The sequence below is a fragment of the Thalassophryne amazonica genome, chromosome 9 (genome assembly GCF_902500255.1).
Source record: "Thalassophryne amazonica chromosome 9, fThaAma1.1, whole genome shotgun sequence".
In the NCBI taxonomy this organism is placed as follows: Eukaryota; Metazoa; Chordata; class Actinopteri; order Batrachoidiformes; family Batrachoididae; genus Thalassophryne; species Thalassophryne amazonica.
The window spans coordinates 9625546-9639771 of NC_047111.1; the positions used below are offsets into that span (position 1 = coordinate 9625546).

Consider the following 14226-nt stretch of genomic DNA (forward strand, 5'->3'; position numbering starts at 1 on the left):
AGCAGAATCAAGCAACAGAAAGACAAATACAGTGTAATTTGTCAGCATTAAACAACAAGAAAAACTGAAGAAATACTAAGACCTTGCCCTTAGTGAATTTCAAGTCAGGCTGGTATTTGAATCGAGGATCTACTGTTCTCAAGCCCAGCTCCTTAACCACTAGACCATCTACTTTATACAGTTACATTTTAGTTACTTCATTCAGCAGCTGCAGTCAACTTGTTGGCAACTGCTGAATGTAACTAATAAAGTAACCAGTAATCTAACTTGGTTATTTTTAGGATTGAGTACTCAGAAAGTAACTATTAGTTGCTTTGTTGATTAGTTACTTTGCTCATTTCTCAATCTTAAGAGTAACCAAGTTCGATTACAAGTTAACTTATTAGTTACATTACTTAATAGTTACAAGTTGTCGGCATCTGCTAATAAAGTAACTACATAAAACTGCTAACGAAGTAACTGAAAAAGTAACTAATAAAAAAACTTTTCAAAGTAACTGTGGCAGCACTGGTTCTATGTATCCCAGCCTAGATGCCTTTGGATATATGCCCATCCTTGTGGGTGGAGGGTCCACATCAGGGGTCAGCACCTGTGTGTCAATGAAGAACCAGGACAGAGCAGGTTTTCATGGGAACCGATCACTTCAGCAGCTGGTGTGACTGATGAGCTCCTCGCCTCAACGTAAAGTCCTGATCATCTATGAAATTACCTGCTGACATAAACGGCAGCCAGGAAAACCTGCGCTGCCTGAGCCCTTCATGCCCAGCTTTGGTGTCAATTGTCCTTGGTCCACAAACTCAACATCAAGGACATGACCCAGGAGAAGACCCTGGTCACCAGATTCCAGATATGTTTCCATAAATGGACAGAAAGGTATCTTTACACAGTCAACATGGATCAGTGTTAGTACTTTATGGAGTCATCGGTTATGGTGAGAGTAAAGCTTGTGGACTGAGTGGCAGGGCTAATGCTGGAATTAGGGTTACTCTTACTGACCACCACATCACCAGTCTGGTTCAGAGTGACCTGGCCATAGTTCCAGGTGTCACCAAAGTTCCCTTCTCTCTGGAACACAGTGGTAACATTGGCTTCAGCATCCGATGGTGACCACTGGAAGAGGAAAAGTGTCAGCTGATGAACATCTTCTCCAAACATGTGGGACCTTTAGACAACCAGCAGAGGCATCGAGTACATTATTATTTTCATTGCAGAGATACAAAGACAGTCTGACTTGACTTTTCATTTGCCTGCTTTACGTTTTGTGACCATATGAGACAATTCTGTCTGTCTGATGTCTGAATGGACAGACATCTATGTCGTTGGTTCCACTCAAACAATTGCTAGTTCATTCTCACATGTTGGTGTTCTGGTGATTGTCATGACAGTTACATTTTATTTTGACTACAAAATGCATCCCTGAACTTATTTTTTCAGTCTGACATGTTGCTTTGTTTTAATTCAGGATCAGACTGACGGACTGGAATATAGGACTATCAGTCTAACATGGGAGATGATGGTGAAGTGGATAAAGTGGGGGGCATGCGAGCCCGTCAGACCAGAACAATTACTCACTTAATCCACAGGTTGCTTCCAGTGTGGAATGAGCGTCTTGCATAGCAACACCCTGATATATGTGAATGGGTGAATGTGAACACGACTAAAGTCCTTTTACCATTAAATCAATGCCTGTGTGTTCTTCAGGTTGATGTGACCACCAAGCTTGGTGTAGGCTTCATTGAAGGTTTCAAGGATTTCCTGAAGACCTTCTTCCATGAAGGATGACATGCTGGTGTCAGGTAGCAGGTAGCAAGACACAAAGGGTAGCTGCAAAAGTCAGGTGTTTAATTATCGTGACTGCATGACTCTATAAAATCCAAAATCCAAAGATACAACTAGAGGTTATCATGAAAGTGACACGAAACTTCAAGGTGAATAAACCAAAAATACAGAGACTAGGCGACTAATAAATGGTGCGTAACAAAAAAACAACTGTCAAAACATGACAGTGAGGGGAAAAAGCACTGACAAAACGGTGAGCCACGGGTGAAGCTGGACGAGTTGTGTGTCACAGGAAATCGAGAACTGGACATACATGAATGCACAGAATTAAAATGATTGACTGGTAAAGAACATTAACAAAGGTGTGGCTTAAATAAACTGAACTAATGAACACAGGTATAACCATCAAGGGAGAAATGAACACAGCATGTGAGACCTAAATAAATACCAATCAAAGGGGAGGAAAACAAAATCAATGTGAGATCAATCATGGAAATAAAACCATTTCAACTTGGCTCCAACATCACAGAAAAAGATAACACAAAGGAGAAAGAACAGGTAAGTAACAGAAATGTCATAACCTGAATACACATTCCAACATTAAAGCACAACTTGCAGTGAGAGCTGGTTTCTTTAATGTAATCGGAGCAACTGACTGCACACATTTCGCTATAAAGGCGCCACATGATGAATTTATTTTGTTAATAGGAAACATTTTTATTCCTTCAATGTTCAAATCTTATGTGATGTGCAAATGTGCATCAGGCTGGAGGCTGCATGGTGCTTGATAGGGCTGCTTGGTGGTTAAACAGTTTATCTATGAAATTGTTCCAAACGAAAACCAGCGCGGGTACATTTGGGTGTGTGCGCATTCAAATATGTTTTTTGTTATTACTATTAATATGTTTTCTTTTTCTTAACTTTAGAGCTTCTTAACAAGCCACCAACTGTGTTAAAGGAGACCTGCAATGAAAAAAATGCAGTCAGATTTTTTGAACAAAAAATTACTTACATTTACACGAGATCCTTCTGAATGTAGTAAAGTCAATCTGCAAGCCCAGATCTGTCAATCAATGGAGAAATCTTCATTTGAAAATGACAAATTTACAGCTAACGTTTAGCCTCCCTCTCATCATGGACGCTGCCGAGACGTCACGGACAAGACCCTCTCCCAGCATGCATTGCACCAATTGTAATTTGTGGATTTACGTCAGTTTGCATCTGCACCTTTTTCTTGTCTTATACGGAAGGATCTACTTTTTTAAAACTTCATATTGTCTTGCGGCACATTTGATGAGTACACATTTCTTTTATTTGTGCTTGAAAATTATTTTGGGGGACTTTTTCATACGCCCGTTTGATTGAGTGGTGTCGCAATGAAAATCTACTGTCTTTCACCTCCGGTACCATCGCGGGATATGGAGGCGAGACCCACAAAGAATCCCAGTCATTAGAAATATATAAACCTCTTTCAGCGTCCATGGAGCTCTGGGGCTCCGATTGCCGAGACGTGCGGTGCTGTGGATTTTGCCGCAAGAAGTCTGTCCTTGCAGCAACAGGTGTACCGGCTGCTTCGCATTAAAACAGCGAGCGTAATCTCAGGACTTGTGCCAAGTGTGCTGCAACTCCATTCAGTAGACAGAGAGGTGATGCCGGTGTTGTGCGCTGAATCTGGCACACCGGCTGCAAAGCAGACACGGGCGGTGTGAGTGGCCCGCGTCGGCGGTTAACGAGCTCGTTAACGAGCCCGCAGACTTAATAAGCGCAGCGGAGGCAGAGAGCGGGAGAGGAAGAACGGCGCCCGCTGTCGATGTCGTTGCTGATCTGAGCACACAGATCTGTATCTCACATTCATTGCAACTTACTTTTGGATGTTGAAACCAGGACGTGTATAAGTAACATTACTAACGGGGATCATCAATGCGGGATCGGACTGAAGGCGGGAGCGCGTCATCTTGTCCCTGACGTCATGGAAATGATACGGCTGTACAAACTGTTTTCATGGAGGGCTAAATTTTAGCTGCAAATTTGTCATTTTTAAACGAAGATTTCTCCGCTGAATTACAAATTTGGGCTTACAGATTTACTTTACTGCATTCACAAGGATCTTATAAATACATATCAGCAGTGCTTAATTTGTCAAGTGGGAGGTCCCGGAGTGCAGAGGATGGGTGGCTCCGGTGCAGAAAAACAATAAGGGCGGGGAGGGGGGGCTTGCGAACAATGCTGTGCGCCACACTTAAAATAAACTGCACACCCACACAAACACGCACACACAACTTCACAAATGACACTAACACCCTGCCTTTTCCTCAAAAATTACTACATTTATGTTTGCTGTCTGTCTCTGTACTTTTCTGTCACTTTTGCGCTCTTTTTCATACTTTCCCTCGTTTCAAAAGTCACCGAACGCACTTTACCGTAATATATGCAACATATAGCATCAGTGCTGAAATTTTTCAGAGTGAGGGCTTACATGAGAACTTACGGTAATGAGAATCAGCGGCGCACTCGTGTGAAACTTCCGTGTTTTTCCTCTGCATTATGACATCACAGGCTTACGTTTACCGTAATACATCATATATCATTGGAAAGCCCTTGGTGTTAGCTTAACAATGCACTTTGATACATATGGAAAATATGGTGTGGGCTCCATCACCGTAGATAAAGGGATAAATAGCTGGCGGAGCGCGCGTCCGAGGTTCCGGAGCGCGCGTCCGAGGTTCCGGAGCGCGCGTCCGAGGTTCCGGAGCGCGCTCCCGCTTGCTCCCCCTCAAATTAAGCCCTGCATATTAGCTATTTCTTTCTGAAATCTGACCACATTTATTTCAATGCAGGTCTACTTTAAGTGTGTGTGCATTGCTCTGGCCTCAGCATTTACACACACCGACACACTTATTTAATTTTCTTTCTACATTAAGGTGAGCTGCGTGCGAGAACAGCGACCGAGTCACAGCTTTCATTGTTCTTACATGTTGTCTCTAAAAGTTCTTCAAATTTTACACACAACAACACAGTGACAATAGCGGACGTCATCAAACACACAACACTCCACACTTATGGTGCCGTCAGCACGACACAACCAAACTATTTGAATAAGTTTGCATATTCAGATGGAGGCATGACCAGTGAGGAGTTTGGTGTGTGTGCACGTGTGCTCAATTCCATGTTCAGTGGGATGTACAAACCGAATGTGCATGGGTCCATGCCTATTCACACTTTGATACATCTAAATATTTTTGTGGTTTCGCCAGTTTCTGGAAGTGGAGTATGCCAAGTTTCAGTAGGAAATCCACACACGTTTTTGTACATCAGGCCCGTTGCTTAATCTTCTGGGACCTCGCAGAGACAGGGACAACTTTATTAATCCCACAAGGGGCAATTAAGTAGCTGCTTGTGTGTAAATAGTGTATTTGTGTAATTTATCTGAACGTAAACCATTAAACTGTTAAACTGATTAATCATGAAACTGGAAAAATATTTGTGGGAGGTACGGAGCATGTGTGTGAGGCCGACACGCAGAACAGCACATACACACTGACGTTAAAAAGGTGAGGCGCATCTCCGCTGACAGTGTGACATCACAATTTACACACACATTTACTGACAAAAACAGAACACAGGAAGCCTGTTAAGAAGCTCTGCAGCTCAACATCAAGCAAAAATTTAAAAACCTTAATAATAATAATAATAATAATAATAATAATAATAATAATAAACATTTGAATGTACACATGTCCAAATGTGGCCGCGTTGGTTTACGTTCAGATAAATTACACAAATACACTTTTTACACAGCAAGCAGTTACTTAACTGCCCCTTGTGAGATTAATAAAGTTGTTTGGTTGACTGATTGAGCAGCTGCCATCGTGCACTGTGCCAAACACCAGCCTGAAGTGCATTTGCGCATCACATATGATGTGAACATGTGTGCAGTTAATAGCTCCAATTACATGGAAATCGGCTCTTGCTGCAAATGGCGCTTTAATATTGGAATGTGATGTACCTGGATGACATTTGGATGATTGTGTACCACACAGCTAGCATGGCTCGGCTCAAGGTTGACTGGCACACTCCTGACCAATTGGCCAGCTCCTACTGGAATGCCCCTGTTTCCAGGAAGCCCAGCGTGGGCAGCACCTGTGTGGGCACAGACAGCACCTGGCTCCTCACCGTACTGCGCTCTGGGCTGGCTGCAGGTCTGCACACAACTCCAGTATCAGTGGCCTTGGTAATCGAAATCAGTTTATGAGCCAATTATCATCATTTGCAAGTAAATACTCACGTTCCCTGAATACATGCTCATGTCTAATTGCAGCATTTGCAAGGTCCTCTGACGCTAACACAGCCACTGTTAGCACCATTTTCCTCATCACTTTGTGTGTGCTTTTATGTCCATCTATATAACTGCAAACACGTGGATGTGTTAAATGTTCATCAGTGTGTCTCTGATGTGCACATCACTCTGATGACTTCTTGTTTTCACACTATTAACGGTTCCCAGTGTTACCTCTACATGTCCAGAGAGGAACAATAGCTGTAGAAATGTGCATACACCAGTCAGGATTTTTGCATGACACACATTTCCATGGTCATTTCACTTTTGATACATCAGAACATTGGCATGGAGACGGACGTATGCCACATTTTTGTGCATAAGCACGCTTTGTACATGAGGCCCTTGGACTCCTCTTGGAGCAGATGTTCAGTTGCATTCTGGAGCAAATCATATGATGATCCATCCAATAGTTATCTGCACCAGTCTTTGTCTTGGTGGACAGGACATCTTTCTGGTCATGTTTTTGGATTATGATGCAGTAGAGCAGGTGCAGGTGTCATGCCAGGAGGCTTTGAACTTTTGCTTTTGCCTAAAGATGGCGTTGGTGATGACAAGATCGTGTTCACAGGAATTTGTGCAAAGTAGGGTGCCGTCGATGTTGCTCTTTCTCCTACCATTTCTCCTAATGGTTCTATGGTTCTGTTCCAGAGCTGGTGGTCATTTGGACCACCAGCTTTGAAGCTGCTGAGGAGGATAATCTTCTCAGATGTTGGGATGGCAGATACAATGGTGTCCAGCTTGGCAGAGAAGGTTTCCTTTTTTCAAAATCAGCTGCAAGTGTTGGAGCATAAACACTCAAACACCCCTCCACTGACCTGGCAAAACAGGTAGCAAGGCTTTAGTTTCACTGATAAATGGCCTTCGTTTTGGGGCCACCATGGCTTGCTGATGCCAGACAGCCTTCGCCCAACTGGGGAAGGTGCCGCCATCTTGTCTGCAAACATAGATAGTGCTGTGATTCTGCCCCATCAGCCCGTTTGGCTGGGTTTTCTGAGTTGTCTTTATTTTTGTATTAATTGTATGTGGGTTTGATCATCTGGGTTATTGCTTTCTTGGGACTTCTTATTTGTGTCATTCTGATTTCATGTGGTTGGGTTTTCTTTTGCTGGTTGTTTTTGGGGCCTTGCTGTTTGTTTTCCTTGCACCTTTGATTATTGTGTGATCTCCGTTCCATTTAGTTCTGTATCCCACTGGCCATTTAGTTTCCTTTCCAGGTGTTCTTGCCCTGAGTCACCACTTAGTGTCACCCTGTGATCCTGTTTTATTTTTCACTTCACTTAGTTACTTCACTTAATGTTATTAATTTTCTGTACATTATCTTCTGTATGTCTATTCCTGTTATTATGGCAATTTCTGTTCTATTATTTGCTGAGGGTTTCTTTCTTGGATTAGTTCTGATTTTACACATTTGGTTCTGTAGTCTATGTGGATTTCTCATTTTCTGTTTCTTCGTTTACTGTGGTTTGGTTACTGTGGTACTTGAGTTAGATTTATGTTCTATTTAGCTTTGAGCTCAGGTTTGAGTTTCAGTCACTTTACAGGATGTTCAGTGTTCACATGCTTTTTGTCCTTCCTCAGTTAGCTTAGTTACCACACCTGTACTAAGTGGCTCATTTGTTATTTAAGTCCTCACCTGTGCTTGGTTCCTTGCCGTCTGATTCTCTATTGTGCTCTGAGATCTCTGTTGTTCCTGTGTCTTCAGGTTTTGTGAGTATTTTGTGTACTATTGCTTTCACAGCCCTTCATCAAGTTTTTGTCTTTGTTTCACAAAGTGCCTTTCCTCCGTGGGTGTTGAATGCTGTTTTTTTTCTCTGTGTGGATTTTTTTGACTACTGGATTTCACCTGCAAATGAATCACTTTGGATTGGAACTTATCCTCTGAGTTTTTCTGCCTGCATTCTGGAGCTTATTTTCTGACTATTTGCAATCATAACAGAGATCTACAGGTAGACAGAGCTCTACAGTTCTAACATTAGAACTTAAGAGCAGGCCATGGAGCAGGTGACTGGAGATTGCAGGACTTACAACTACTGTAATGTAATGACAATAGTAACAGTTACTCCATTAGCTTAGTTGTGAATTTAGTGCAGAAATGCCATTATAGTAATGTTGTTGTTGTTGTCCATTCGGCTGCTCCCGGTTTTGTTCGGGGTCGCCACAGCGGACATAGCCAGATCTGCATTGGTAATCGGCACAAGTTTTTACGCTGGATGCCCTTCCTGACGCAAGTCCAGTTTCACCTGGAGAAACACACAGCTACTGGTGTTCCAAAGAGGTCTCCCATCCAAGTACTGACCAGATCCCACCCTGCTTAGCTCCTGAGATCTGACGGGATCAGGCTGACACAGAGCAGATCAGCTGCAAATACCACTATGGTAATAATGCAGCTTATGTGGCAGGGAGTGAAATTCGTCAAGTTGAGACTATGGCCTGATAAATGATGATAAATGATCTAATTATGGATCACCATTTAGATATGATTGATTTATGTGAAACCTGGCTTAAATCGACTGCTGTCCTCCCTTTAAATGAAGCCTACCGACCGTTGTACACATTTAGTCACATCCCTCGTAATACGAAGCAAGGCAGGGGTGTTGCTCTAATTTAAAAATCTGGGTGTAGTTTACTAGCTGTGTAACGTCTGACTCTCTGCTCTGCCCAGGATACTACATACAGCCAAGGTCAGAAGAATAAACCTCAACCATGCTATTTTCTCACCATATATAAGCCTTCTGATCCCTTCTACAAATAATTTAGGGACATTATGGATGTATTCGGATTCCAGCAATGCATTCAGGGTTCAACACACATTAGTGGAAAAACCCTGGATTTGGTCTTTGTGCGCAGTATCGCTGTCACAAACATTGACAACATGTCTATTGAATCTTTACAGTCTTGCTGCTGTTTAGTGGAATAACAACCTTAATTATCATTGTGGCAACACATCAACTCCTCAACTATGACTAAACTTGGAACCAGACTGCCTGACATCTTAGCGGCACTTTTGGAAAATTATCATTCAGTAGACAGTCTTGTGGATAGTTTAAACTCTACACTCAAAAATACACTCAACATGATCACTCCACCTATACTAAAACCACGCCCCCCAAATACAATTGCCTTGATTACTTATGTGGCCTCAAGCATAAGGCTAGAGGTCTAGAATGAAAATGGCATAGTTCAAAATTAGAAGTATTCCACCTTGCGTGGCGTGATGCTATCTTAGACTATAAGCATGCATTACTGGTGACAAAGTTGACCTATTACTCTGATTTGATCAGCAAAAACAAGCATAACTCAAAATTCCTGTTTGACACGGTGGCAACACTTATTCATGCACAACCACCTGTAGTTCGCTCTCCTTTTACAGCACAAGATTTCCTGGATTATTTTGAGAAGGAAATAGAAGACATTAGGTTGCATGGGTAAACATGCCTTAACCCAGCCACTACACCCTGCTATTGAGGTGGGCACCATTACTGAGATATTACCTAGATTTAGCAAACTTGATGTTATCTCACTGGGCATGCTGAAAAAAACTTGTAACATCTGCTGAAAGTATGACCTGACATGTGGTCCACTCTTGGGCAGACTGTGCTGGAAATTATTAATCTCTCATTAATTTCTGGATCTGTTCCTAAATGTTTCAAATTTGCAGTGATTAAACCATTACTTAAGAAACCTAATCTTGACCCTATTGTATTGAAAAACTATCGGCTGATATGATGTCACGGCAGCTCGTGGACTATCTTACTGAGAATAATCTCTTTGAGCCACTGCAGTCTGCTTTTAGAAAATATCATTCCACAGAGATGGCTCTCACTAAAGTGGTGAATGATCTTCTGAGTGCAATGGATTCAGACACCACTACAGTTCTGGTGCTGTTAGATCTCAGTGCTGCGTTTGATACAGTGGATCATCATATTCTACTTGATAGGCTGGAAAATTGTTTGGGGATTACTGGGAGTGCCCTTGCATGGCTGAGGTCATACTTGACCAGTCGTTCTCACTGTGTTCTGTACAGTAACACTACCTCTAACCTTAGTGACATGAAATTTGGGTCCGTCTTAGGCCCCCTGCTTTTCTTCCTTTATATAGCACCCCTTGGGCGCATATTGTGGCATTTTGGGATTACTTTTTACTGCTATGCTGATGATACTAAAGCTTATAGTTAGGGCTGGATCAGGTGACCCTGAACCATCCCTTAGTTATGCTGCTATAGACGTAGACTGCTGGGGGGTTCCCATGATGCACTGTTTCTTTCTCTTTTTGCTCTGTATGCACCACTCTGCATTTAATCATTAGTGATCGATCTCTGCTCCCCTCCACAGCATGTCTTTTTCCTGGTTCTCTCCCTCAGCCCCAACCAGTCCCAGCAGAAGACTGCCCCTCCCTGAGCCTGGTTCTGCTGGAGGTTTCTTCCTGTTAAAAGGGAGTTTTTCCTTCCCACTGTAGCCAAGTGCTTGCTCACAGGGGGTCGTTTTGACCGTTGGGGTTTTACATAATTATTGTATGGCCTTGCCTTACAATATAAAGCGCCTTGGGGCAACTGTTTGTTGTGATTTGGCGCTATATAAAAAAATTGATTGATTGAATTGATTGATTGATTGATGATACTCAGTTATACATGCCGATAACTGCTGGTAATCTCATTCACATAAAATCCTTAGAAGATTGCCTTGCATCAGTGAGAAGCTGGATGTCTAGCAACTTCCTACTTTTAAACTGTGATGAGACTGAAATGATGGTTCTTGGTCCAGTGAGACATCAGGATCAATTTGACCAGCTAATGCTTAGCCTAGGCTCGTGTGTCATACATTGCACTGACAACGTGAGGAACCTTGGGGTAATTTTTGATCCTATGTTGTCCTTTGACAACATAGCAAAATATAGTGAAGATTCATCCCATCCTGTCTATGGCTGATGCTGAGATTCATATGTTTGTTTCTTTTAGATTGGACTACTGCAATGTTCTATTTTCTGGTTTACCGCAGTCCAGCATTAGGGGTCTCCAGCTGGTTCAAACGCTGCTGCCAGACAGGAAGCAGAAACTTTGACCACATTGCACCCATTTTGGCATCTCTTCACTGGCTTCCTGTCCCAGTGAGATCAGATTTTAAGGTTCTGCTGCTAACCTATAAAATTGTTCACAGACTGGCTCCTCCCTACCTAGCTGACCTAATTAAACCTTATGTACCGGCCCGGGCTCTGCGTTCTCAGGGTGCAGGACTATTTCGTGTCCCTGAGGTGAATAAAAAGTCTGCGGGTCATAGAGCTTTCTCTTATCGTGCCCCTGTTCTGTGGAATGATCTCCCTGCATCAATAAAACAGTCAGATTCTGTAAACACTTTCATGTCCAGATTTAAGACGCACTTATTTTCCCTTTCGTATGGCTAGCATACTGGCATAGTATAGCTACTATACTTACTAATTTAAATTCATTTTATTTGTAAACAGAGCATGCCGCAGCCTCAACTTTATCTAACTTCTGGGTCTTTTAGTGAGGTTTTTAGGGCTAGTAGCCGGCGATCACCTTAGTATTTCTTCTGCTTGCTCACAGGGGGTCGTTTTGACCGTTGGGGTTTTTCTGTAATTATTGTATGGCCTTGCCTTACAATATAAAATGCCTTGGGGCAACTGTTTGTTGTGATTTGGCGCTATATAAATAAAATTGATTTGATTCTGTTTCTCTTGTTGCTTAATGCTGACAAATTATACTGTATTTGTTTTCTTTGTGATGCCTGATCCTGTTTTTTTTTTTGTTCTCTCTGTTTGAGGTGTGGCTCCATCCAGAGATGGGTGTGGGTGTTTTTTGTTTTTTTTTTTCTGCAGGCCTCCCGTTCTGTGCAAATTTCCTGTATAATTTCTTAATTATACAATGTTAATTAAAACAATGTCGGACTCTGTAGTTTTCTCTGGGCCCCTCCCCAATCGGACCGGGAGTGACATGTTTAGCCGCATGTTCTCCTTGAATTGCTGGCTGTCTGAGTGGTGTCCAAAAAATGAGGTGGGCCTCATAGATAATTGGCAAAGCTTCTGGGGAAAACCTGGTCTTGTTAGGAGAGACGGCATCCATCCCACTTTGGATGGAGCAGCTCTCATTTCTAGAAATCTGGCCAATTTTCTTAAATCCTCCAAACCGTGACTATCCAGGGTTGGGACCAGGAAGCAGAGTTGTAGTCTTACACACCTCTCTGCAGCTTCTCTCCCCCTGCCATCCCCTCATTACCCCATCCCCGTAGAGACGGTGCCTGCTCCCAGACCACCAATAACCAGCAAAAATCTATTTAAGCATAAAAATTCAAAAAGAAAAAATAATATAGCACCTTCAACTGCACCACAGACTAAAACAGTTAAATGTGGTCTATTAAACATTAGGTCTCTCTCTTCTAAGTCCCTGTTGGTAAATGATATAATAATTGATCAACATATTGATTTATTCTGCCTTACAGAAACCTGGTTACAGCAGGATGAATATGTTAGTTTAAATGAGTCAACACCCCCGAGTCACACTAACTGTCAGAATGCTCGTAGCACGGACCGAGGCGGAGGATTAGCAGCAATCTTCCATTCCAGCTTATTAATTAATCAAAAACCCAGACAGAGCTTTAATTCATTTGAAAGCTTGACTCTTAGTCTTGTCCATCCAAATTGGAAGTCCCAAAAACCAGTTTTATTTGTTATCTATCGTCCACCTGGTCGTTACTGTGAGTTTCTCTGTGAATTTTCAGACCTTTTGTCTGACTTAGTGCTTAGCTCAGATAAGATAATTATAGTGGGCGATTTTAACATCCACACAGATGCTGAGAATGACAGCCTCAACACTGCATTTAATCTATTATTAGACTCTATTGGCTTTGCTCAAAAAGTAAATGACTCCACCCACCACTTTAATCATATCTTAGATATTGTTCTGACTTATGGTATGGAAATTGAAGACTTAACAGTATTCCCTGAAAACTCCCTTCTGTCTGATCATTTCTTAATAACATTTACATTTACTCTGATGGACTACCCAGCAATGGGGAATAAGTTTCTTTACACTAGAAGTCTTTCAGAAAGAGCTGTAACTAGGTTTAAGGATATGATTCCTTCTTTATGTTCTCTAATGCCATATACCAACACAGTGCAGAGTAGCTACCTAAACTCTGTAAGTGAGATAGAGTATCTCGTCAATAATTTTACATCCTCATTGAACACAACTTTGGATGCTGTAGCTCCTCTAAAAAAGAGAGCTTTAAATCAGAAGTGCCTGACTTATTTTCCCTTTCGTTATATATACCCTGCCTCCGTGGTATAACTCACAAACTCGTACCTTAAAGCAGATAACCCATAAGTTGGAGAGGAAATGGCGTCTCACTAATTTAGAAGATCTTCACTTAGCCTGGAAAAAGAGTCTGTTGCTCTATACAAAAGCCCTCCGTAAAGCTAGGACATCTTTCTACTCATCACTAATTGAAGAAAATAAGAACAACCCCAGGTTTCTTTTCAGCACTGTAGCCAGGCTGACAAAGAGTCAGAGCTCTATTGAGCTGAGTATTCCATTAACTTTAACTAGTAATGACTTCATGACTTTCTTTGCTAACAAAATTTTAACTATTAGAGAAAAAATTACTCATAACCATCCCAAAGACGTATCGTTATCTTTGGCTGCTTTCAGTGATGCCGGTATTTGGTTAGACTCTTTCTCTCCGATTGTTCTGTCTGAGTTATTTTCATTAGTTACTTCATCCAAACCATCAACATGTTTATTAGACCCCATTCCTACCAGGCTGCTCAAGGAAGCCCTACCATTATTTAATGCTTCGATCTTAAATATGATCAATCTATCTTTGTTAGTTGGCTATGTACCACAGGCTTTTAAGGTGGCAGTAATTAAACCATTACTTAAAAAGCCATCACTTGACCCAGCTATCTTAGCTAATTATAGGCCAATCTCCAACCTTCCTTTTCTCTCAAAAATTCTTGAAAGGGTAGTTGTAAAACAGCTAACTGATCATCTGCAGAGGAATGGTCTATTTGAAGAGTTTCAGTCAGGTTTTAGAATTCATCATAGTACAGAAACAGCATTAGTGAAGGTTACAAATGATCTTCTTATGGCCTCAGAC

At 41.9% G+C, this 14226-nt stretch overlaps 1 protein-coding gene across 1 annotated transcript in view; it reads right to left on the reverse strand.

Moving 5' to 3' along the window:
- The window catches only part of LOC117517266 (enteropeptidase-like), a 213141-nt gene that overhangs the window by 154646 nt on the left and 44269 nt on the right, over positions 1-14226 (reverse strand). The window contains exon 8 of the mRNA XM_034178213.1: positions 997-1162. Coding sequence (XP_034034104.1) covers positions 997-1162 — 166 coding nt within the window. The remainder of the gene's footprint in view (positions 1-996; positions 1163-14226) is intronic.